At 40.9% G+C, this 23,676-nt stretch overlaps 2 protein-coding genes across 2 annotated transcripts; both read left to right on the top strand.

The window, feature by feature from the left end:
* Positions 1-34: 34 nt before the first annotated feature.
* Positions 35-6,327, top strand: grk1a (G protein-coupled receptor kinase 1 a). Its single transcript, XM_076730358.1, has 7 exons — positions 35-1,078; positions 1,935-2,062; positions 2,214-2,371; positions 2,978-3,061; positions 3,864-3,988; positions 4,839-5,040; positions 5,529-6,327. Exons 1-7 carry the CDS (start codon positions 377-379, stop codon positions 5,819-5,821), a joined length of 1,692 nt encoding a protein of 563 aa, XP_076586473.1. The 5' UTR covers positions 35-376; the 3' UTR covers positions 5,822-6,327.
* Positions 6,328-7,020: 693 nt separating this feature from the next.
* Positions 7,021-23,212, top strand: tmem255b (transmembrane protein 255B). The gene is made up of 9 exons (XM_076739345.1): positions 7,021-7,084; positions 7,703-7,845; positions 7,961-8,023; positions 17,877-17,966; positions 19,283-19,363; positions 19,854-19,939; positions 20,663-20,822; positions 21,548-21,694; positions 22,976-23,212. The coding sequence occupies exons 1-9, from the start codon at positions 7,021-7,023 to the stop codon at positions 23,210-23,212; spliced, it is 1,071 nt and encodes a 356-aa protein (XP_076595460.1).
* Positions 23,213-23,676: the final 464 nt, after the last annotated feature.

Here is a 23,676-nt window from a genome sequence, read left to right as displayed (position 1 = left end):
GGTAAGGTGATGAGTCAGGGAGATCTGCATGTGTGTCTGCATGTGTGTGAGGGGAAGAAGAGAAGGCACTCGCAGGTTTAGTGAAAGGCTCATTGAGGGAAACACTGTCCAGGCTGTCTCCGGCGAGTAGACAGTCAGGTGTATGATATTCTCTACCCTTGCAGCACTGGCGGAAGAAGAAATTCACATCTCATTCTCGTCTGGGAATTAGTCATACATCATCTGCTTGTCTGCTACTTTCCTCTTCTTTTTGCCATCTGGTCTTCTCTGCTCTCATTTCCAGACGTTCAGCTCCCTGTACCACCTTCTCTCTGTCACTTTTGCTGCATCTCACACCTTTCTCCACGCCTCCACTTCACTTTGCAACTGAGTCACAATGGATATTGGTGGTCTGACAACAGTGGTGGCCAACTCTGCCTACATCTCAGCCCGTGGGAGCCTTGATGGCACCGCCAACCCTGCATCCAACCGAGACAAGAAGTACCACTCTCGCCTCAAGCTGCCCCACATCACAGTGTGTGAAGGCCTGCGGGAGACTTTAGACCTGGGCTTCCAGACAGTCTGCGTGGAGCAGCCCATCGGCAAACGTCTCTTCAATGAGTTTCTAGACTCCAACAATGAGTATAAAGGCCCTTGTCGCCTGTGGAAGGATATCGAGGAATACAACATGGCCGAGGATGAAGATCGAGTCAAGAAAGCGAGCAAGATCTTGTCGCGGTACATGGAGCCTGGCGCCAAGTATTTCTGCCCCTTCCTTCCAGAAAATGGCATCACAAAGGTCAAAGAGAAACACCAAGAGGCCGGGGACGATCTTTTCAATGAGACAATGGACAGCGTGATGGATTTTCTCAAGGAAGTGCCCTACACTTTTTTCCTGGAGAGCATGTATCTGAAAAGGTTTCTGCAGTGGAAGTGGTTGGAGATGCAGCCCATGGGAGAGGATTGGTTTCTGGATTTTCGTGTGTTGGGGAAAGGGGGTTTCGGGGAAGTGTCTGCCTGTCAGATGAAGGCCACGGGGAAACTGTACGCCTGCAAAAAGCTCAACAAGAAGAGGCTGAAGAAGAGAAAAGGCTATGAGGCAAGGAATCATATCATGAGTCCTTTCTCATCAGAGGAAGAGTACAAATTCTGTGGATGCAACAGAACTTTTCTAGATGAGAAATCTAGCTGCACAGTACTATTACTCAGGGTTTTTTTTTATCATTGCAGCTTGCGCAGTGGTTGAAGTTTGGAAACATGAGTTGTGGTCTTGTTTGTCTCCTGGCCTTTTATGTACAGTGTCTGTATAATCCTCCCCGCAAACAACAGTCAGTAACGAGATGGAGCCTTGCAGACAACGTTCGGCACCTTTGGCTTATATGATTAGTGCCCTCGGCATTAGAACATTTTGATCTCCTTATTGAGTGGCAATCCTGCCATGTTTATAAATGGAGCAGCTCTGTAGTGGATTTCCTAATCTTCTGCTCAAATCCCCAAAACAGAAACAATAGGATGGCTATAACTGGACTCTGGGGCTTCAGTGCCTAAAATTTTGCTAAAATGATCAACTTATCATTTGTTTACTGTGCTGGTTAGCAGTGTAAAGGCCTACGTATTGGCTATGGGAGAAAAAGCCTTTGTTTAGATGCAATAATGTATCTCACATTGAAATAGATTTGCCCTCACACAAGACCTGTTTTTACATCTCTGTGAGGTTTGATTGATTGAAAGGAGCTCTACATTCAAATGCAATCGAATTTATATTATATATTTATATTGGACAATGACTTCCTTGACTGGATGTTAATGGATTAATGCAATGCTGCTGTCACAGCTTCCCACCACCTTATGACACCTCAAGACAGCTGAAACTACGTACTATATAATATGTAGCCTAGAGTGCTGTAAGCGCTTTAGATGTCTACTCATGTCTGCTGTCCCTTACTGTCCTGTAGGGGGCGATGGTGGAGAAGAGGATCCTGGCTCGAGTTCACAGCAGGTTCATTGTCTCTTTGGCTTACGCCTTCCAGTCAAAAACAGAGTTGTGCCTGGTCATGACCATCATGAACGGAGGAGACTTGAGGTTAGATCACTACACAATCCAATATTTAAATATAGGGATTATGTATTAACCTTTAGACCCAGCATGTATTTAGCCTTGAATTACCATTTCAAGTACAATGTGTCTATAAAATAAATGTCTGAACTCTACACCCTTTCTCTTATGCCACTAGGTATCACATTTATAACGTGGATGAGAACAACCCAGGGTTGGAGGAGTCGCGGGCCTGCTACTACGCCGCTCAGATCATCCAAGGCCTGGAGCACCTCCACCAGAAGAGGATCATCTACAGAGACCTCAAACCAGAGAATGTGCTGCTGGATAATCAAGGTCAGACACGCATGTAGTAAAAAGAAAGATGGTCTTTTGTGTTTGAGCAGCCTGAAGTTATTTTTCAAGACGTGAGCTGTCTCATAGTTGTGCTGTTGGTAATTCATGTGACTGTCAAACTGGGGTGATGTAACTGCACACATGCAGCTCATTTAACCATTTAGAGGTTATTTATATACCATATTAGACCACACTGGTTTGTGTGGGACTTCAGCAGTGAAATTGTGGATACTGTCTCTCACGCTTCTGTTAAACATGTTGGAGCCAGTTAAATTTAAACCCCAATCCATTTGTAAGCACTACAACAGATATGCTAATTTGTGCTTCGCTGTAATTAAATACATATAGCCCCTCACCTTGACTTAAAACATATATCCCAGTCTTGGCCTCCTGAGGTCAAAACACATATGCTGGTCGGTATGAACACACTGAGCCACTCACACACACCTCACACCTACAGTGTACATGGCATCTTACTCCTAACACAAGGACGTCATTCAGTTATCAGGCTACCGCAAGTTAGCGAGTCAGAGGCGTAGTGTGCAGGTCAACATTCATATCTGTGACGTGCGCAGCTCTTGACATTAGGCTGGTGTTTGTTCGCAGGTAACGTCCGTATCTCTGACCTTGGTCTGGCTGTGGAGCTTTCTGACGATCAGCTCAAAATCAAGGGCTACGCTGGGACTCCAGGTACAGTCGAGATGATAATTACCAAACTGCAGATCTGTGCAGGACACCCACACCTACAAAACCAAGAGCTCGGCACTATTTATCTTTCTCACTCTGTAATTAATATGCAGTATAATATTTACCTTCTCCTATGTAATACCACAGACTACAGTGTATACAGACAGCACAGCTTTCATTACCGCTCCAACCAGTGTTACCTGAATGACAGGCCTGAAACCAGTAGAAGAGGTTCTCAGATCCTGCATTTAAATAAAAGGAGAAATACCACATTATGCAGGATGCCTCCTCTCAGCACAAGTGGCATTTTAGTGTTTTCACCAGCAGGCCCATAAATGTGATTGACTGATTGATTGACTGACTGACTGATCGAGCACAGTGATGTCCTCTGTAATATTTAATAGTTTGGCATGTTTATTGATATAGCACAATTTTCATCCAACAATTACACACGTTACACATCTTTTGATTCTTTAAAGACTAATTCTGGCCAGTTTTCTTACACTAAATGTATTAAAATTGAAATAACAGAGATTCAGCTTTCTTCATCAGACTGACATACCTGGTAGTGTAACAGTAACAAGTAACAGCTACAGCGCTTCAGTAAATGTGTGTTTGAGATGTGATAACAGGGCTCTTTGATCCCAGGATTTAAGTTTTAAGAGATACAATATTTGTACAAGTTTATGAACTTAAGTATTTTCAAAAAAGCATATTTTAGATCTATTTAGCGGTTTAAATGGTAAATGGATCCTTTTGTCTTATTCAAATGTCCACTCTGTAACTGAAAGGTCATGACCTGCAGGTTTCATGGCTCCAGAGCTGCTGAAAGGAGAGGAGTACGACTACTCTGTAGATTATTTCACCCTGGGGGTCACTCTGTATGAGTTTATGGCTGCCAAAGGACCCTTCAGGACCCGAGGAGAGAAGGTAAATATACTGTTTATGACCTTGTCTGTTCTCAATCTATGGTTTCAGCTGTTTTTAGTGTTATTTTGTGCTTTAAATATTTATTTCTTTGTTCTTTTTCCTCACAGTTTTCTTAGCTCTTACCCCTTTCTGTCATGTGATGTTTAAACCTGCTTTTACGAAACAGCTTTTAAAGATTTGATGGCTCAACTTTGCCCTCTTGTGGCCTGATGATGGTACTGCTGTTAAGGAAGAAGCAAAGACCTCTAATTTAACCGGTGGTAGAAAAAATATTCATATCTTTTACATAAGAAGCAACTACAGTTAAAATACTTTGTTACAAGTAAAAGTCCAAAATTCAAGATTTTACTAATGTAAAGGTACACAATTACTATCAGTAAAATGTACTTAAAGTATCAAAATTAATCTTTTAAATTAATTTTAAAATTAGTCTTTCGCACTGCATCATATCTTAGAATTTTTTCAGATATTTGGTTTGTGAAAACTTAATCTAAATATGGTGGAGTACAAGCACAATATATACCTCCACGCAGCTGAAGTATGAAGTAGTATAAAATCGAAATACTCAAGGAACAAGTATCTCAAAATTGTACTTGATTATAGTACTTTTCACCCCTGCATTTAACTTTAATGCGTATTTATACTTTAAGTTTTCCTTCTATGTGCAATACATCAAAATAGACATTTACTTCATGGAAGATTGAGGTATCGTACAGCACATCTGGATGACATAAACCTGAACATCCTGCAGATAAATAACAAGTAAGAGCTGTGCAGATCAGTACCTGCTTGGTTATTATTTTTAAATAAAGTCCAAATTCATCTGTGCCACTGTTCGTGCTGTTCCAAGGTGGAGAATAAGGTCGTAAAGAAGCGGATCCTGAATGATCCAGTAACGTATCCAGAGAAGTTCAGTGAGAACGCCCGGTCCATCTGTGAGGGTCTGCTGGTCAAAGAGGTCGACAAGAGGCTCGGCTTCAAGAACGACTCCTGTGACGAGCTCAGGGCGCATCCCTTCTTCAGCGAGATCAACTGGAGGAAACTGAATGCAGGTCTGTTTGAAACAGAAACAAATGTCTGGTTGCATCATATTGCAGTAAAACACATCTGTTCAGGCAGTTTCAGGACAGTTTTATTTCCAGTCTGCTCACGGGTTTTGTTTTTGAAAGCATTAATATTTTGTAGTGACTATGGATGGATTTCTCCATATTTTACGGTGTTGCTAAAGTACGCACAGTGCAGAATATCTAATGGCTGTCATGAAAACACCAAAGGTTTTTCTGAATTTCATCTGTAATCTTGAAGATTTGAAGAAAGAAAAAGTCAGATATCCTTTTCACACTTTCATAGTCATTAACTCACAGATGTCACATTAATGGTGAGAAGCTGTTGAGGCGTCCTTTGGTTCAGCTGATCGAGGTTCTTACCAACAGACTGTGGCTTCTGACTTCCATTCCTGTTGTGATAGATCGTGGACTAAAAGAAAGAAAAAATGCTATGAAATTTGACATCTACATCTTGCTGTTTTGTCTCTCCTCAGGGATCCTCCCACCCCCTTTCGTGCCAGACTCCAAGACAGTTTATGCCAAGAACATCGACGCCGTCGGGGCCTTCTCCACGGTTAAAGGCGTGCAGGTGGAAGACAAAGACAAGGAGTTTTTTGATGAGTTCGCCTCGGGGAACATCTCCATCCCCTGGCAGGAGGAGATGATCGAGACGGGGATCTACGGTGAGCTCACCGTGTGGGGGGCCGACGGCGCTCTGCCCAATGACCTGCGACGGGAATCCATCCTGGAGCAGCCGCCCAAGTCCTCCACCTGCACGCTGTCCTAAGAGGCTGCGACGCAGGGATGATCTCACATGAACTGTTGCTTATAAGTCAATCACACTTTATTTTTAAGCACTTTCAAAACAAGAGTTCAGTACAGGTTGGTGGTGTATTTATTGATGATGATGATGATGATGATGATGAAAAAGTATTTCTTTTCTTTTTCTTTTTCTTTTTTTAAATCAGCAGTGCGGCTTTAATAGATAATGGGATAATTACAATATCACCTGCACTTTATGTTTTAACGCAAGTTCAGTGATGACATTTTTCAGTGTTTGGCTGTAATGTGAGCTGACAGCTGCTCTCTTTCTTCTCATGTCTTTATTTTTTATATGACGAATACATTCATGTGTCGTGACACACACACACACCTGCGAACACTGCATGTGTTTTTGCCTGTTTTTCCACATTTTGTTTCGTTATTGTTGTTTTGCAGCTTCAGAAGTGTAAATAAGCTTGTATCCATTGCTGCAGAGATGTTTATGAATTGAAATAAATATTTTTGCCATTAAAGTCAGCGTGTTTCGTGTGGGACACATGAAAAGTCTAATTCAGCTTCATCCGAGAGCAACAATAATACACATGGCTGCAAGATACAAGCAGACAACACGACCTAAAGAAATTCCCAAAGGTTGTGTTCAGGTGTTGGCCGACGGGGGGCGCTATAAACTCATATTCCTCCTCAACAGCGCAGCATCATGACCAGTCAGGACTGCAGCCTGCAAACATTAAAACTCACCGAAAACTCACTTTACCCACATTTCTATCATGTAGTATTGACTTTAACCACATGCTGTGAGTGTTTTTCAACAAGAATGCAAAGTCTGAGATGCATTAAAGAAAATTATTTAATAATTTATCACTGAGGTGAATACAGGCAGCTGATTGGTTGCTCTCTCTCTCTCTCTCTCTCTCTCTCTCTCTCTCTCTCTCTCTCTCTCTCTCTCTCTCATGCTGCAAGAAAAGTTGAACCTGTTAAGACTCAGGACCAGCTGTGGTCACACTCTCATCTATGGAAAAAAAAAATGATTGAATTTTAATTTCACTCATTTCACTCGCAGCTTGTTGCTTGTGGCCGCGCTCCCGGAGGATGAGGACTCTGGTTTGAGTTAACGGGGAGGAAGAAAACAAAAAGCATTCAAACGCGTCGCTTCAGCTGCCTCATCTTTCATTTTTAGAGCTATTTCATCGAGACTGAGTCGAGATGCAGCAGCCTGAAACCCAGCAGGCAACTCAGCAAACAGCGACAGACATACTGGATCCTGCAGGTACAGTCTCATGAGCTCTGTATGAACACATGATGTTTTTTTCTACAGTGCAAGATTTCGGTGTTGCTCCGTTTAAATTGGACGCAGACTTGTGAGTAAAAAGTCCTTCAAGGCAAAGACACAATTTCATTCTCAAACAGGTTTGTTGTGTTTGTTCTTCTGTTAAAAATACCTGAAACGCTTCTCCCACAGTTCAGGTGGAAAGTACATTTACTCAAATACTGCACATAGGTAGTCCTGAGGTCGGTTACTTGTACTTTACTTGAGTGTTTGCTTTTTATGCTGTTTTGTTCTCCACTACCATCCAGAAGGAAACGTACTTTTTACATTCACCTGATGTAGTTAATGTCTTTGAAAAAGTTCTTGCACACTAGAAAACCTCACTGACTGAGGAATTAGTGGTCATGAATATAATTAGATCTATTTGTCTATTTTGTTTGATTTTTCATCTTATCTAGTACAGTAGTGTCTTTGCATGTGTGTATACTTTCCTCAGGTCAGTTTAGTGTAAGTTATGTGTGTTTTGTGACATGTGAACTGCTGCTGCAACACTGCAATGTCCCTTCAATGTGGAGAGGTCCTCATGTCACCCTGTTTCTTCCTCCTCTTCGTCCTCAGTTCAGTACCAGCGTCGGAGGAGGTCGGCCCTGTGGGTGACTGTGTCTCTGCTGTCTCTGGCTCTGCTGGTGCTGACTGTGGGTCTGATCTCTGCCACTCGCACAGACAACGTGCCTGTCGCTGGATATTACCCCGGCATCACCGTGAGTGACACCTCCCCTCACTGACCCCTCAAACGCTCTACGACTGTGACTTGTTGTCTGCTTCTTCCTCTGAACCCTAATTGTTTCTTCCGCTTTGATCTCTTTGTGCCTCCAGCTGAGTTTTGGAGCATTTCTGGGTATTGTTGGCATCCACCTGGTGGAAAACCGCAGACCCATGGTGAGTCTGCTGTTCTGCTTGTCCTGTCAATGCTGTAACACATATAAAAATCACATTACAATGACAGTTTCACTTATTCCATCCTTTTGAATGGTTCACTTTTTAGCAGCTGTGGATAGCTTTAGCTTAAGAGGAATAAGGAAAGATAAATAAACCTTACCATAGTCTTTAAAACGACAGCTCGTAGCTTTTATAGATGTATGCAAGTAAGTCTAATTTCCTGAGGGTATTTTTACCTCGACTATAAACATCTTGTCAGCTTCTAACTATCCCTGCACACGCATAGCCCAATACAGTGATTAACAAACAGATGTTTCCAGCTGTGTAATCTCCCCTGCCTTCATTCAGCTCCACACATTGACACACATTGAGTGAAATAAACCCACCAGACACTACCTGCCCTGCACCAAACAGACTAGCTGGCAACTAGTTGATGAAGAAAACAGGGCATTTAGCAAGTTGCTGGAGACCAAACAGACCTAAAAGGACAGCTAGGAGGATGTGTAAATTGTAACCAGTATGAATATGTTTGGCCATGTTTTTGTTTATGGCAACAGTTCGAATTGTGCACCCTAAGTCCTATTTAGCCTTCTGTTCTCTCTCAAGGTGACTTCTGTCTGAGTTTCATAATATTCATCTTCTACAAATGAGGCACTGTTCCAGGAAAACAGGACACTATAAATTAGGGGATTGTGTTACAGACTTTCCAAATTCACTAAACAGTTTTTATGGGAAATTGCTCTATTATGAGCAAGAAGTAAATCTGATTACTCGATGGCAGCGTAATGTGTTCTTGGTCCTCGTGCATGACTGAAGTTGTGGTTAGGGGAAGTGAATGTGATTGGCTCTGGATTTCAATGACAAGAGGGTAAATTTCATTAGTATTGGTCAGTTGCTGACAGGGCTCCTTTATTTCAGACAGGGACACAGGTATAATATCATCAATTTGCCTCTCTGCACAAAAGGGGCTTCAGAAAATCATCATGTCAGTGACTCCAGGCTGGTGACACTGACAGGTAGAGCAACCACCTGAGCTACAAAGATTCAATTCTTTTAAAATGTAAGGAAAGAGAGGGAAGCCTCTGATCAGAATTCCCTGACTCCCTTTTAAACTTTGTGGTAATGATTAAAGTAAAAATAGCTAAATAAATAAAATAGAAAATCGAGACTGAGAGTTTCAGACTCCTGGAAAAGAAGTGAAACAGAATGAAAGAGAAACTGTCGACAAGTGAAAGCTGCAGAGAAACGCAACTGCTTTGAGGGCCAGTGGCAACCAGAGGCTGAAACTATTCCTCCGTGTCATTTAAGTAATCAGTATCGCTTTCGCAGTACATGAAACCCAGCATGAGATTAACTGCGTCTCTGCAAGGACTGAAGAGGACACCAGTGACACAGAAATGTTAGCAGATTGCAAGTTCTCATTTTCCCCCCTAAGAATTCGTCCTAATTATTTTGTTGTACACATCTAATTTAACTTATTCCAAGTTAGTTTCAACAACGTCTTATTTATTCTTTTGAGTTATTGTCAGAAATGTCTTGTGGGAATATTGAATTTTTCAGTTCAACATAAGCACTGACTGTCTAATCAAGAGAAGAAACCAAACCAAACGATTCGATACGAAAGTCTTTAAAGTGCTTTAATTTATTTGGATTTTTCATGACGGACTAAAATGTTTCTAATCCTTCTACTGCACGCTATTCAGAATAATGCTTTGGCGAGGAAATACTGAATTCTTCATTTTTTTGTTGACCTAAAAGTCATCCAATTGACAAAAGTGTAGGCTAACATTAGCAGCTTTGTCCTGCTTTGTTAGATAAGAAGAGTCCTCAAGCCTCGTCTCTGGTTATCTAAAAAGTGAAATATGCCTTGTAAAAATATGAACAATAAAGCATAAATCTAACCTCTTGTTTGTCCAGTTAAACTATAAGCAGCTAAACTAACATCAAAAAGTCAACAAAGCTAACATTAGCTTAATTAGCTAGCTAGCTACTGTTGATAAATCATGCCAGTCCAGTCGTCATTTTAGCTGACAAAATGAATGGTCGCTGGCTAGAAATGAGAAGCCAATGTTGTATGTCTGTCTGAAATCGAGGGCCCATTGTTTCAAACACACACAACAGATTTTGAGCAGTAAATTTACCTCTTTTATCACTCAACTGATGTAGCAACAATAAGGGGAGCGTGGCTTAGCTAAGGGATAATTTAAATATATTAAGCCAAGAAATACTATACAATATGACTATAATACACATGCTGTGTGTTAGTTTACTGTGGGGTGATAAAGCCTACAAATTTACAAAAAATCACTGAGGATGTCTTAGGACCTCAGTGTCCTCAATAGCAATAAGCTAATGCTGGGCATTGCTCAGTATGTTAGCTTAAAAGCATCAGAGCTGAAGCTGAACAAAGCCCAGAGACATTTATTTTTTCTGAATGGACTTTACAGATATTTTAGACACATTCAGAGATATTTTACAGCACAGAGAAACAGAAAATTTGTCTTCCCTCTGTCAGACATTCCCTCTGTCACCATGACTGTGGTATATCAGTGTGTCTTGTGAATTTTTCATGAGGCATCCACGGTATCGCTATCTTACGTTACGCTACAGTGTACTATATCTAATCTGGCGTACACGTATACTTTTCCCAGAGCTGTCCACGCTGTTCAGAGAGTGTCTGTGTGAGTATAGCCAACATAGTTCAAAATAAAGCCTTATTTAAAGCAAGGAGCTTTCACTATGTGTGATTTTGGAGGCCCATGTGGACAAATGCGGTATGACTGCTTCTTTTCTGCTTCCTTGCAACTTTGCCTTGGAAAATTTAAACATATTCCCTAAATCATTTGATCTGTTTTTGCAGGATATCAAACCCATCTTCTTGATGATGGTCTTGTTTGCTTATGTAGCTTTTATACAGGCATCAGAATTGAATTTTGACTGTTTCATAATCAGTTAAAAACTCCTTGTAGTCGCCTACATTTAACCAAGATAAAGACAGTTTTTATGTGTAAGAAGGTCAGTATTTTCTCCAGGTTCTCACTCCTTTTGAGTCCCTGATTTTGTTTCTCTCCTTGTTTAAATGTGTGAATCCTCGGGCATTAACTACCTGCTGTATCTGTCTGTCTCTTTGGCATTATTCCCAGGGCTGCACTTTAAACTTTAATGGTGTGATCGCTGTCACACTGGCGCTGGTCTGCAGTGTCTCTTATGAGGCACATGTGACACAATGGTCTCCTCACACAGGTGTCTTCTTCCCTTCTGTGTCCGAGGCTCATACTGTAACATGAGAGCCACCTGGCAGAAGCGAGGTCGCTCATTAAAGAACAACTAACTGTACCACAATGCCACGGACACCTGAGAGCTTCAACACTTCTCTTACTTCCTGGATGTCACAGTCCTTTGGCCTCATGAAGCAGCAGATGGAGGGTTTGATGTTGCTTGAACTGTAAACAGTCAGACTAGTTCATTTGCTGCTGTCAAACAGACATTTTCGTTTTGACTCTTGATTGGAGAAATCAATTGAGCGATCAAAATTTATTTCATAGTACCTTTCATGCAGGTTACTTCAATGCACTTTACAGGAGACAGACTAATAAGACGGTAGAAATAACAGAAACACCAAAAAGACTTTCAAATTTGGACTTGTCAGATCACAGGACAGTTTTCCACTTTGTCTCAGTCCATCTTAAATGAGCTTGGGACCAGATTCTCCAATTTTTTTGAGTATATTATGTACTGTAGACAATGAAATCCCCAAATTCTGCAGTTTTGCGTTAAGAAACATAATTAAATTGTTACACTATTTGACAGCACAGTCTGTCACAGAGCGGTGAACTCCTCCCATCTTTACTTCAGAAAGACTCCCACTCATGCTACTCACCTGTTGCCAGTTGGCCTAATGAACTGTGAGAGGTTCCACCAGGTCTTTTCTTTGAGCATTTCACAACTCTTCCAGTCTTTTGTTACCTCTGTCCCAACTTTCTTTGAAACATGTTGCTGGCATCAAATTCTAAATGAGGAAATAATTTCCAAAAGACAATGAAATTTCTCAGTTTCAGCATTTGATATGTTGTCTTTATGCTTTTTTCAATTAAATATGGGGTTTAAGTGTTTTGTAAATCACATTTTGTTTCTATTTACATTTTACAGTGCGGCACAACTTTTTTAGAATGCACAGCTAAAATAAAAACAGATATAAAATTCAAATATGAATAAAAATTTGAAGAATCAATAAAGATATACCACATAAACCATTCTAGAAATGAACACTGGAAAACTGAAAATGAAATCATAATGATGAAACACAACAAGAAAACACAAGTAAAAGCTAAGCAAATGTTTTTTAAGTTCACAACAGTGACTGAATGTTGAAGTGGTTACAAAACACTTACATCAAACTATTCATTTTAATTTCTAAGTCATTCATTGTATAGTGTAGATAGTGCAGCATACTTAAGAACATGTGTATTTGTACATGTTTCTAAGATTGAGCCCTTTGAGTTTGTGCTGATCGTCCTTCGTAGAGGACAATAATTCGTATTTGGTCCTACAAAAATTGATGACCATTTTTTCAAAATTATCTACTACAAATTAGTATAATCGTCAAATATCTACAAAGCAACTGTGACATCTATCTGAGTAAGATTTGGGTCAGGGGTTTTTCTTGGGATAAAGATTTTGTTTGTGGTTTCACTTACCTTAAAAATGTGACAAAAACAACATGGCTGGCCGTACAAAACTGTAATTTTTGTGAGAGCAAAAAAACCAACAGCCCGCATATCCTGAGCTCTGTATGATAATAAACACTTTTGCAAACAAAAATAATGTCACCCACAGCTGAAAACCCGGAGGCATAGAGTCAGAACTGATACCTTTTTATTAGAGAGGAAGACAAATGTATGCACTCTTCCACCACCCATAATTATATACCACACAGATCAGTGTTAAGCATCTGTCCAGTTGCATCTCTTTGCCTAGATTTGGGCGTTTTAAGGCTCATATCACAAATCTTCCGGAGAGAGACCATCCTCTTTATCAATGTGAGGCGTTGTTGCAGGTAAAACACACATTTGTGCACCACTGACGTATCTTAGATAAAGCTTTAAAAAAAACTTAATGACTCGTGGGCTGCTGCTTTTCACTTTATCTTATCTCGTCCTCCAAAATGTTTAAAAGGATCGTGGTGCATGAAATTCTGTCTGTGACTGAGAGAAAAAAAAAGAAAAGCTCCCTTCCTCACTGGCCCTAAAACAGGCTTCACTGCCCTCATGCACTGTACGATTTCTTTATGACTAGATGCTTCGTGTAGCTCATGCTCTTTGCTCCAGCAGTCTCCTCTGTAGTTACTGCCTGTATCTCAGAGGCTGCTGTCCTTCAGGTCACCTTGCAGCTTGGAGAGCAGAGCGGTGAACCTTTTAAAGGGCCGTATTTTACCCAACACGTTCTTATTACCAGTGTGTCCATCTGTGGTCACTGGACCACTGAGCAGGGAAGAAGACCTTGCAGCAGTCAGCAACTTTAGTTACATAACCTGACAAGTATCTTTACTGACTGCTATAAAATCCCTCTTTGCGTCTTTATCTCTTGGTCACTGGTGTATCTTCTTCTCTAAAACTTTCATCATCTGGGTCTTTTATCAATATTTCTCTCAGTTTTTCAGTACTTAAATGTCCAAATGGCCAGAACACACAAACCAAACTCTGGCTCTATGTCTCTTCATGCTTGGAAAGGGTGAGGCGATGGCTATTCAGTCAGTTGCAATCTGTCATCTCACAGCTAGATGTCACTAATTCTTACATAATGGTAGAAAATGGCTATGATCAAGATCTTCATGTCAATAATGTAACAAATAACAATGTACAAGAAGTGTGACAGTGTGAAAGGCATCGCAGTAGCGATGAACCTACAGAGAACTATAACGTGAACCTGCAGCTACCCTCAGCTTTACGGAGCTTTAAAACAAGTTTGAGCTCATTGTGTAGCTGCCCGGCCTGCAGTGTTACTGTTTTAGTTCACTCACTTCCCGCACAGTTAGCAACTAGCTGGTGAACATGGTGGAGCATGTAGCAGCTAAAGAGCCAGATATTTCCCTCAGGAGTCAGTAGAGACAAAAACAGAGCAAAAAGAGTGAACATTGGACTTATTCACCAGGTGGACAAAAACACAACATCAACCCTGTGCATTGCAGGGTTAAGTGAAAGTACCAATACCTTGATGTAAAGAGTGTTCATTACAAGTAAAAGTCCTTCATTCGAAGTAAGGTTGTCACAACATAAGGTTTTCACTACATGATTATCGTGGAATTCATGATAACGATATTATTGTAATATCAATAGAAAATGAGAAAAAAAATTCTGGGACATACAACAGGCAGTCTTTTTTACAGAGCCCAAATCTTTTGGAGAAAATAACTAATTTGGGGGAGAATTGTTTGAGAGCCATTGGATTATGTACACAATATTGAGTATCATTAACACGATATCAGTATTCCAGTATTCCAACGTAACAGTTATCGTCAATACGACACCCCTAATTCAAATCCTACTGATATACAATCCAGCAAAGTTGGGACGCTCAGTAAAAGATAAATAAAAACAATGCATTGCAATCATTTGCAAACAAATTGTGTTTACCACCAACATGTATTAATATCCTTTATACAATCATGTGTTTCACAAAGTGGTGAACCTCGCTCCATCCTTTCTTGTAAACGACTGAACCTTTCAAGGATGCCCCTTTCATCCCCAATCATGATACTATCACCTGTTACCAATGAACCTGTTTACCTGTAGAATGTTCCAAACAGGTGTTTTTGGAGCATTCCACAACTTTCCAGGTCTTTTGTTGCTTCTGTTCCAACTTCCAACACGTTTGAAACATGTTCAGAATAAGCATATATTTACAAAAATCAATGAAGCTGATGAGGTCAAACATTAAATAGATTGCCTTTTTATTGTTCTCTATTAAGTATATTTATGCTTTACACAGTGTCCCAAATTTTTTCCAATCAGGGTTGTAGAAAAACCAAAGTCATATCAGCAAAATGTACTTGAAGTATGACAAAGAGTGGTCTAGCTGGTCTTTTACACAGTGCACAATTTGATCACTTCTAACAGGAAAATTTGAAAAGTAACTTGGAAACATAGCTGTCTCATAAATGTGGTGCAATAAAAAGCACAAAAGTAGCATATAATAGAAATAATAAGTACAGTTCCTCACAACTGTACTGAACTGTACAGTACTTGAGTAAATTTACTGACTACTTACTTTACTTTTAAATGTGCCCTTACTGACTCGACTCCTGGGAGCAGAAAACTATCTACAGTACGTGACTGTGTGTCTTTAATCTTTCACAGTGTTTGATTTTCCTCTCTGCTTCAGTTGGATCAGGGGAGATTTGGGGACGACAGAGTGTGTGTTGAGGTGTTTTATGTGCTGGCAGCTGGTGCTAAGGTAATGTGAAGTAATGCAGTTGTCAGGCTCTATTGTCTCTGCTGCTGGCCTCATCTCCCACTTGCAGCCCATAAAAGCAGAGTCATTTAAACCGCTAATGAACTGGAGAGTGTGGGCCAGTGGCAGATAAAACCCACCCAGAGAAAGCTTATTATTCTCAACCTTCAGCTCTTATTTCACTTTGTTGAGGGAAATTCATTTTTAAAAACCCCTCGTTTCAGTATCTCTTTTCACCACGCCTCGTGTTAATCGCAGCTAGGCGTTTAATGTGCTTGGATAAAACTGAATGGTCAAAAAAGCCTGATCGGTTCATGTTTTGGATGTTTACAGCACTATATTGAACAGGCATGTTTAATTCTGATTTGTCAAACCTGTGGAACCAAAAACCAAATGAAGCTGAAAGGTCTCAATTACCAGTGGTCCACCCACACAGGTGAGGCAGCTTATACCGTTATCACTGAGTGCACTTCAAAACCGAAGCCTTGCAAATTGGTATGGACATTTGCAGCAGTATTGTACAACATCAACTCATGCAGGTCCTGGAATTAGTCTATATCGTGTTCAGATGTTGCACCTTTGCAAATGAAGTTGTGTTAAATCAAAATCCCACAAACTATCTGACACAGTGAAAACATAGGGGTGTGGAGCAGGCCTATTGTTCCAGCATTTTATTTTTTTCTTTTATATCATTTGTTCATAAATGTTGTCATTTGATGTATTAATCCAGTCAGCATAAAGCACATTTTCATAGTGTATCTCTAGGTGATATAATGAAGCTGCCATGTGCAACACTGTGGTACTTGACAGAGCACACACACAATGCACAGTGCAACTATCATCCAGTCCAACAGCAGATTTTTGCCCTGTGGCCCCCAGAATCTGCTATGCATCCAACTACTGCAGTCATATGGACTGGGCTGTCTCTGGCAACACTTAAAAGCTATAGGAACCTTTTAAGCATTTTAACTGCAGCATCTCCACCAGCGGCTGCTCTTTGATTAGCAGGAGGTTTTCAGTGTCATGCCTGCTGCCTCATATGTCACCTGTCCTCCATTTAAGCAGGTTTCTCAGCCCTTGCTGCTACAAACAAGTGATACACCAGCATGACCAAATGAATTCAAGCCTATTTTACATGTTGATTGAAAACATGTTCCTGCACAGCTTCGACCTGAGCAGAGGTCTAATCAGCCAGAACAAGTGAAGACACCTGTACAGGTGTGCAGCACCTTCAACCAGTGGAGCTGGATCTCACAGCAAATTCATACCTATTTGAAAGAAAATGTTATTTTTTTTTCGTTATATGATCATTTCTGTATTGTAATAGAAAAAAAGTTAATAGGCCTTTTTCACAGCAGATATTTTGGCTTGTCATAGTAGTCCAACCAAGAAAATTATTCTAGATGAAAGAAATCTAGTGGAAAATTCTGTAAAAATAAACACAAAAAACTTTTCAATGGCAGGAATCAGAAATCAACGACAGGAAAAGTCTTTTAGAAATCAAATGAGTCAGTCTTGTCAGTGCAGGATCAGTAGATGTACTGCACATTATAAAAATCTACACTACCTTTTTCCTTAATTTTCTTGTTTTTTGGGGCTGATTGTTAGATAGATAGATACAGTAGATAGAAAAAAAAAGTGTGTGTTTAATCTGCTGCTTCAGTACAGGAGGTTTGGTCCTGGAGGAGCGATTGAACAGACAGCAAACGATGCTCAGTGATAAAGTTCACGATCAGACATCTGTGATCAGCCAGCTGGGTCTGCTGGACTGTGTGTGTGTGTGTGTGTGTGTGTGTGTGTGTGTGTGTGTGTGTGTGTGTGTGTGTGTGTGTGTGCGTGTGTGTGTGTGTGTGAGAGAGATATCAGAAAAATACTTTCAGTTGTTTGAAGAATAAGGATTTGAGGTTACTGATCAGTGATCAGATTCTTGGGCTTAATTTATGGAACTGTGTGAATGTGTGACATTTGGGTCTCACCAGACCCTGTGTGTGTGTGTGTGTGTGTGTGTGTGTGTGTGTGTGTGTCTGTGTGTCTGTGTGTCTGTGTGTGTGTGTATCAGATTGTGAGAATTAGATTGACCTGGCTGGTACAAAAGGTCACATATGTTGTCTCTTTGCCCATAAATTACCCACAAAGCTCCTCTGCATTGGCAGTAGAAGAAGCCGTACATTTCCTTTATTGTCCTGCACTCCAGATGCTGCAGACAACCAATTAGGACACACATCAGCAGAAACACCACACTTGTGTCGTATGCTTATGATAAAATTTTGACTCCAGGATATGAATTAATGAATAAGAAACAAATATTAAATACTCAGGACAGTGAAATGATGATGTTCTGAAATGATTTCTCATGACTTTACCCTCTTTTTGTCCTCCTTCACGCTCTCCTCATCCCTTTAAGCTCATGGCAGCCATCATTTTCATCAGTATCGGAGTCATCGCGTCTTTCTTCTGTGCCATTGTGGATGGGATCATCGCTTCAGAGTTCATCGTAGGTATCACATGCATGTACACGCCTGCACCGACAAGAAGGAAACACAAGCTAATTCACCCCGAACAAACCCTGACACACATTCACACACCAGATTTAATCACACAGGTCAGCAGAGACGGGGAGTTTGGCTGCAGAGATGCAGGTCAGATCAGGAACTTTGTGGATGTAATCAGACAGAACTGTCAGTCCTATCATGACACCAGACAGCCAGACCAGACCAGCTAATCTCAGTGGCCGACCTGCAGAGAGCCGCCGGGCCACCTGAAGAGATGGAGAAACATTCAGCGTAACAGGGCTGATGAAATGTGTCCAAACGTTATTTTACTTTCTCTAAGACACTGGAAACTTGTAACACAAAGCAAAGAAATAAAAACACATACTACACAACAACAGAAGAAGAATATGTGTTTCCAAAAATACATCTTTAACTCTATTTCAAGGGAGAATCGATTTAACGGTTAACATCCCTGCGATGTTCTGCTGGAGTCTGATGTAGATATAAAATATTTTGCAATATATTTTTTATTGAAAGAGAAATTAGCACATAAAAAGAAACTCCACAAAGATTTTTGTCTCTCTCTGCGGCAAACGTTCGCTCCTATGTAATGTTTGTAATTTAGTTTTCATGGGAAGACTCCCCATCGCAGCATCAGTCAGAGGACAATTTCAAACTCTCAGTATAGACTTTCATAACTCCCACACTAAATTAACATGCGTGAAATCTAATTTCCACAAATGTGTGAATTTGTCTATAAGGGAACAAACAGAAAATGCTGACAGGTCAAAAAAGGTCATGTTTGCTTCCTAGAAATCCTAGAAATTTGATCCATTGACATGAACACCTCAGTGTGTCACATCAGACGAATGAATTTTAATGAGTGTCTTAACGAGTGTGGAGGGTTTAAAAAGCTGGGCCTCTCAGCACCTGGCACCAACTCACTGATATTGATCAACAGTGCTATCAAACCCCTGCAGATATATTAATTTGGTGCCCGCGGGACAGTAAAAATCATATTTATTGCTCCTTCAAGCTTTGGACAATCGCATTATATTTCACATTATATAAAGTCCAGTGAGGTTTAATGCTGTAGGGTTTGTAGTCCCGGTGAAGTGGACGGTTTTGAGCAGGCACATGTTGTGGATGGACAGAATCACGCATGTGAAGCGAGTTACTGATTATGGAGAATTTATTCCAAAAATGATGCTGGAGAAACCTTTAGATGATTTTGGTGTGTGACAAGTTGATTAATTTAGACATTCTTCATTAGTTTGCCTGTTTACACATAGCTGTGACTCATGTTTCTAACACACAGGACACAAGACCCTTGCAGGAGGACATATGTGACTTCTACGTCAGTGGATCAGGCTACGCCTACGACAGCTACTACACTGAGGTGATTCTCATGCATGCATACATACTGTAGACACACTTGATATCACCTGTCGTTGTTTGTGTTGTATAAGCATACGAGGCATTTCACACTGAGCAAATACGCTTCATTCATATCCTTAAGTAGCCTGGTTTCCATTCATGACCTTTACTTTTAGCTAATCCTCCTCCTCGCACACACTGCTTTAAGTTTGTGTTGTAAATGATGTAAATGATGCTTGAAATGAATTTTAGGCTAACATATAGGATTATATGTTGCGTTCTTGCAGCCTTTTGGGCTTTAATTGAAAAATTCTCAATGCGTGTAGTGACACCTAGTGGTCAAATAATGTTACTGTACTGAAAGCAGAAGAATAGAAGTTCTGGACATTACATGTAGACATGTAGACATTTTCCCATGTGTTTCTTTGTCCAGATTGTTTGTCCACCTCCTGCTTATCTTATCTTTTTATTACAAATGATCTGCTCTGAGAACCTCTTCTCTGACGCCGCAGGTGACGTGCCGTTCATTCAACAGAGCATGCAAGTTAAAACTGAGGAGCAACACCTGCTACTGCTGCTACCTGTACAACTGTGAAAGGTGTGTGTGTGCCTCTGTGTGTGTGTGTGTGTGTGTGTGTGTGTGTGTGTGTGTGTGAGCACACCTTGTTTTGGATAAATAAGGGTAATGCAGCTGGGTCTGCACTTTTTAACCCATTAACTTCAATATGCATGTACTTGACATCACTACAGACTATATTCACATGTTTTTAGCTGAACTGTCTATCACAGTGAACATGTTTATCTATTTTTGGCCATTGTAATGTTATAATTCTGTGATCATACAGCAGAGAGCAGGGGCGAGTGTAAAAACAATATCCTAGATTTCAGAGCTGGCTGCCAAAAATTGCATTTCCAGGCTGCTGTCGGAAAATCACTCAGAGAAAACGCACACAAACTGAAATGGATCATGTGACTTTGGCACTTTCTTGCATTGCAATTTCTTGCAGTTTCCTATTCTACAGCCAGCTTTCAAATCCCAGATTTTGGAGTTTTCCATAAGCTCTTGAACACACCAAAGGGGAAGAGTTTTCCAAAAAGTCCCTCCCTGCTTTCAGCTACTTTAATGCTCAGCTATTAGCAGACAAAGGTCATAAAGTGAGTACACGTGATGGATAGTTTGGGGGATTCTTTGTTTTCTTCACCTCCTCTTAATATAAAATGATTTATGGCTATAATAGTTAAAAAACAGAGGTATGGTGGATCAGGTCTAGTCCTCACCAGCTCACGATTACACCGCCCACTTGTTCTCTTTCTCCTCTAGCACAGAGTATCACACACAGTACTATGAGTTCACCGGGGTCAGCAGCTGCTGGGATGTGATCCACCTGCACCGTCTGCTGTGGGCCTCAGTGGTGCTCAACGTGATCGGCTTGTTCCTGGGAATCATCGCTGCTGCCATCCTCGGAGCGTACAAGGATATAGTGAGGAGGAGTCCAAAAAAATGTTCCCACTTAAAAAGGAGAAAAAAAAATGGAGGGCATGTTTACTTTACGGACAAGACGTTTGAAAAAAAAAAAAGTGAAGGGCCACAGAAAATTCACAGAGAGAAGATTTAAAGGCAGTCTGAATCCGGAGGGAAATAAAAAGCCTCAGCACCTCGATGAAGGCTTTTTATTATACTCATCACTTCAAACTAGTCGCCTTTCCTTTTTGCCTCCAGGCCACACACACTGTCTGACACTGAACAACGTAAAGTCCCTGACATCTGTTTCTTGCCTGTGTGTGAACCATAAGATCCTGACTTCAATCATCATTAGAGTTATTTTAATGACAGCCCAACAGTATCTTGCATTTTTGCTCTGTTACCAAAGATTCTTGCAGATATATTTGTGGTTTACTACATAACAAAAAAAAGGTTCCTGCCGACACATGAAAGTACATAAACCTCACTTCAGCAGGCATGACTGGAGTCTGTTAATCTGTTGAGAAGACATGAAAATCTCTGATCTGATTTTGTTGGTCTTAATCGTCCTGATATTACGATTATTGTTGCTACGCTACATTAGGCAGCTATCATACTTATTCTAATACAATGAAGTGTGTGTGCAGTTCATGTATAACTGGTGCACACTCTTTCACATTTGCCTTCGAGCCTCCTTTGATGATTTTTCATCTTATCCAAAGCATTTTTACTGTTTTCCTGCAGCAGAAACCGACTCCGCAGATGGCTCCCAGCCCAACGCCGCCACCCCACATCCTGTACAACCCGACCCAGCACATGCTCACCTACACTGGCTTCTGTCCTTCGGGACAGACTCTACCCGCCTACCCCAACTATCCAGTACCCATGCAGGTGAGGGACCCAGACCAAGACAAGAACCATTAATAGGCACCTTTTAACTGACGATACAATATTAGAAAAGCTCAGGTGTGAATAACAAAATTAGTGATGGTTGAGTTCAGTTTATCTACCTCAGTTTCAGGGTACTTTGGCTCACTGTCACACTGTCATGGATCACTGGAACGCATGTTAATGTTATTAGTAACATCTGTGTTTTTCCTACAATGACAGGTCAGAATATCTAATGAGAAAAAGGTCAAGCTTCTGTTACGGTGTTTTAGTTTGGAAACCAGATGAGCAGCACTGGATCAAATGTGCTGTTGCTGCACAGCTGTTTCACTCTAACATCACAGCACTTGACCGAAGAGAAAACTATTAATCTGCACTGCTAGGTGGATACCTGCAAAACTAAAAGCATGCATCTTCAGTCTCACTGTTCCATGTCTACTGAGGGATAAATGCTGTTTTTTGTTTTTCTTTCTTAGATAGAAATCTTAAGACAGTGGAAGCACAGCTGTAGGGGTCACTTTGAAATATCAGTTATTCGATGGATTGCTATTAAATTTAGTGTAGACATGCATGGTGTCGAGAGGATGACTGCTACTGAGATTGGTGATCTCTGACCTCCTCTAGAGGCACCGTGAGGTTTGTGGTTTTAAGTGGAATATCTGAATAACTGAAATTACAAACATTCATGGTCTCCTCAGGATGAATTCTCACCGCCCGGTGTCATTGTCAGGTCAAAATTTGGTTTATGAACAAATATCTGCAAAGCTAATGACATTCCCATCTGCCTCAGCTGCACTCTGTATTTAGTTCTAATTAGTACGTATTAACATGCTTTGGGACTCTCTTGCCTGGATTTTGGAGATTTTAACAAGCTTTTGAACAAAGAGGAAGAGTTCCTTTAAGGTCCCTCCCTGCTTTCAGCTACATTGCTGCTCAGTTATTAGCACATAAATGGCTGCCTGGAGGGTTTAAGAAAGTTAAAACAAAAACAAAAACGAGTACATCTGATGACAGTTTGCTATTTAGCAAGTCGGCTACATAGATTCTCCTACTGGTCTCGTTTCATAGAACAGATGGATTTTACATTTGTAATGTTTGGCACAGATTTATTATTGATGATGCCTAATCCTTGCTGCTATTTCTGTGGCTGCTCCAAGAGAACCAAACGGCACGATCAATAAAATAAAAACCACACCTCACATAAAAATGCCAGAAATGATTTCGGTATCTTTGGCTATACTTTCACATTCCCTGCCACTCCCTGTCTCGTCTCCACTCCCTCAGCATAACAACAGCTATCAGCCACCTGCTACTCCTCAGCTGATTCCTGAGGGAGGCCCCGCGTCCAACCCCTGCCTGTCTGAGGAGAACCAGAGCCAGCAGCCCTCTCAGGCTCCCACCCAGCCACAGCCTCAGGGAGCCACCCAGGAACCCGGGGGCTACATGCTGACACCCAACGCCCCTGTCCTCTACGGATCCTCCTACAGCCCCTTTGAGAAACCTCCACCTTACGCCTGCTGAGCCCTCAGATGAACATATGGGGCATGTCGGAGACAAAATAGCTGGATGGGATCAGACTGAATGTAGCACGAGACATTTCATAGTCAGCACTGTGGACGGAAAACACTCAGTGTGTTTCACGACTGCTCTGAATGCTGCGTTTCACGTGCTCGCACTGAGGAGAGGCATAGATTTTTAGCTCTGTATTATACAGACATAAGTTATTTAATGTGTATTCATTAAAGGAAACATTTTGGGAAATATGCTTGTTTGCTTTCTTGCTGAGAGTTCGACGATAAGATTGACATCACTCTCAAGGCTATATATAGGCAAATATGCAGCTACAGCCAGCTAACGGCTAACTTAGCTTAGCATAAGACCGGAAACAGCTAGCCTGGGAAACAAAATCCACCTACCAGCATCTTTAAAAGCTCACTAATCAACAATTTATATCCCGTTTGTTTCACTGTACAAACATTGAAGAG

Source organism: Chaetodon auriga, chromosome 1, assembly GCF_051107435.1.
Source record: "Chaetodon auriga isolate fChaAug3 chromosome 1, fChaAug3.hap1, whole genome shotgun sequence".
NCBI lineage: Eukaryota > Metazoa > Chordata > Actinopteri > Chaetodontiformes > Chaetodontidae > Chaetodon > Chaetodon auriga.
The sequence above is the reverse complement of the archived record's forward strand: the minus strand, read 5'-3'. Positions and strand labels throughout refer to the sequence as shown.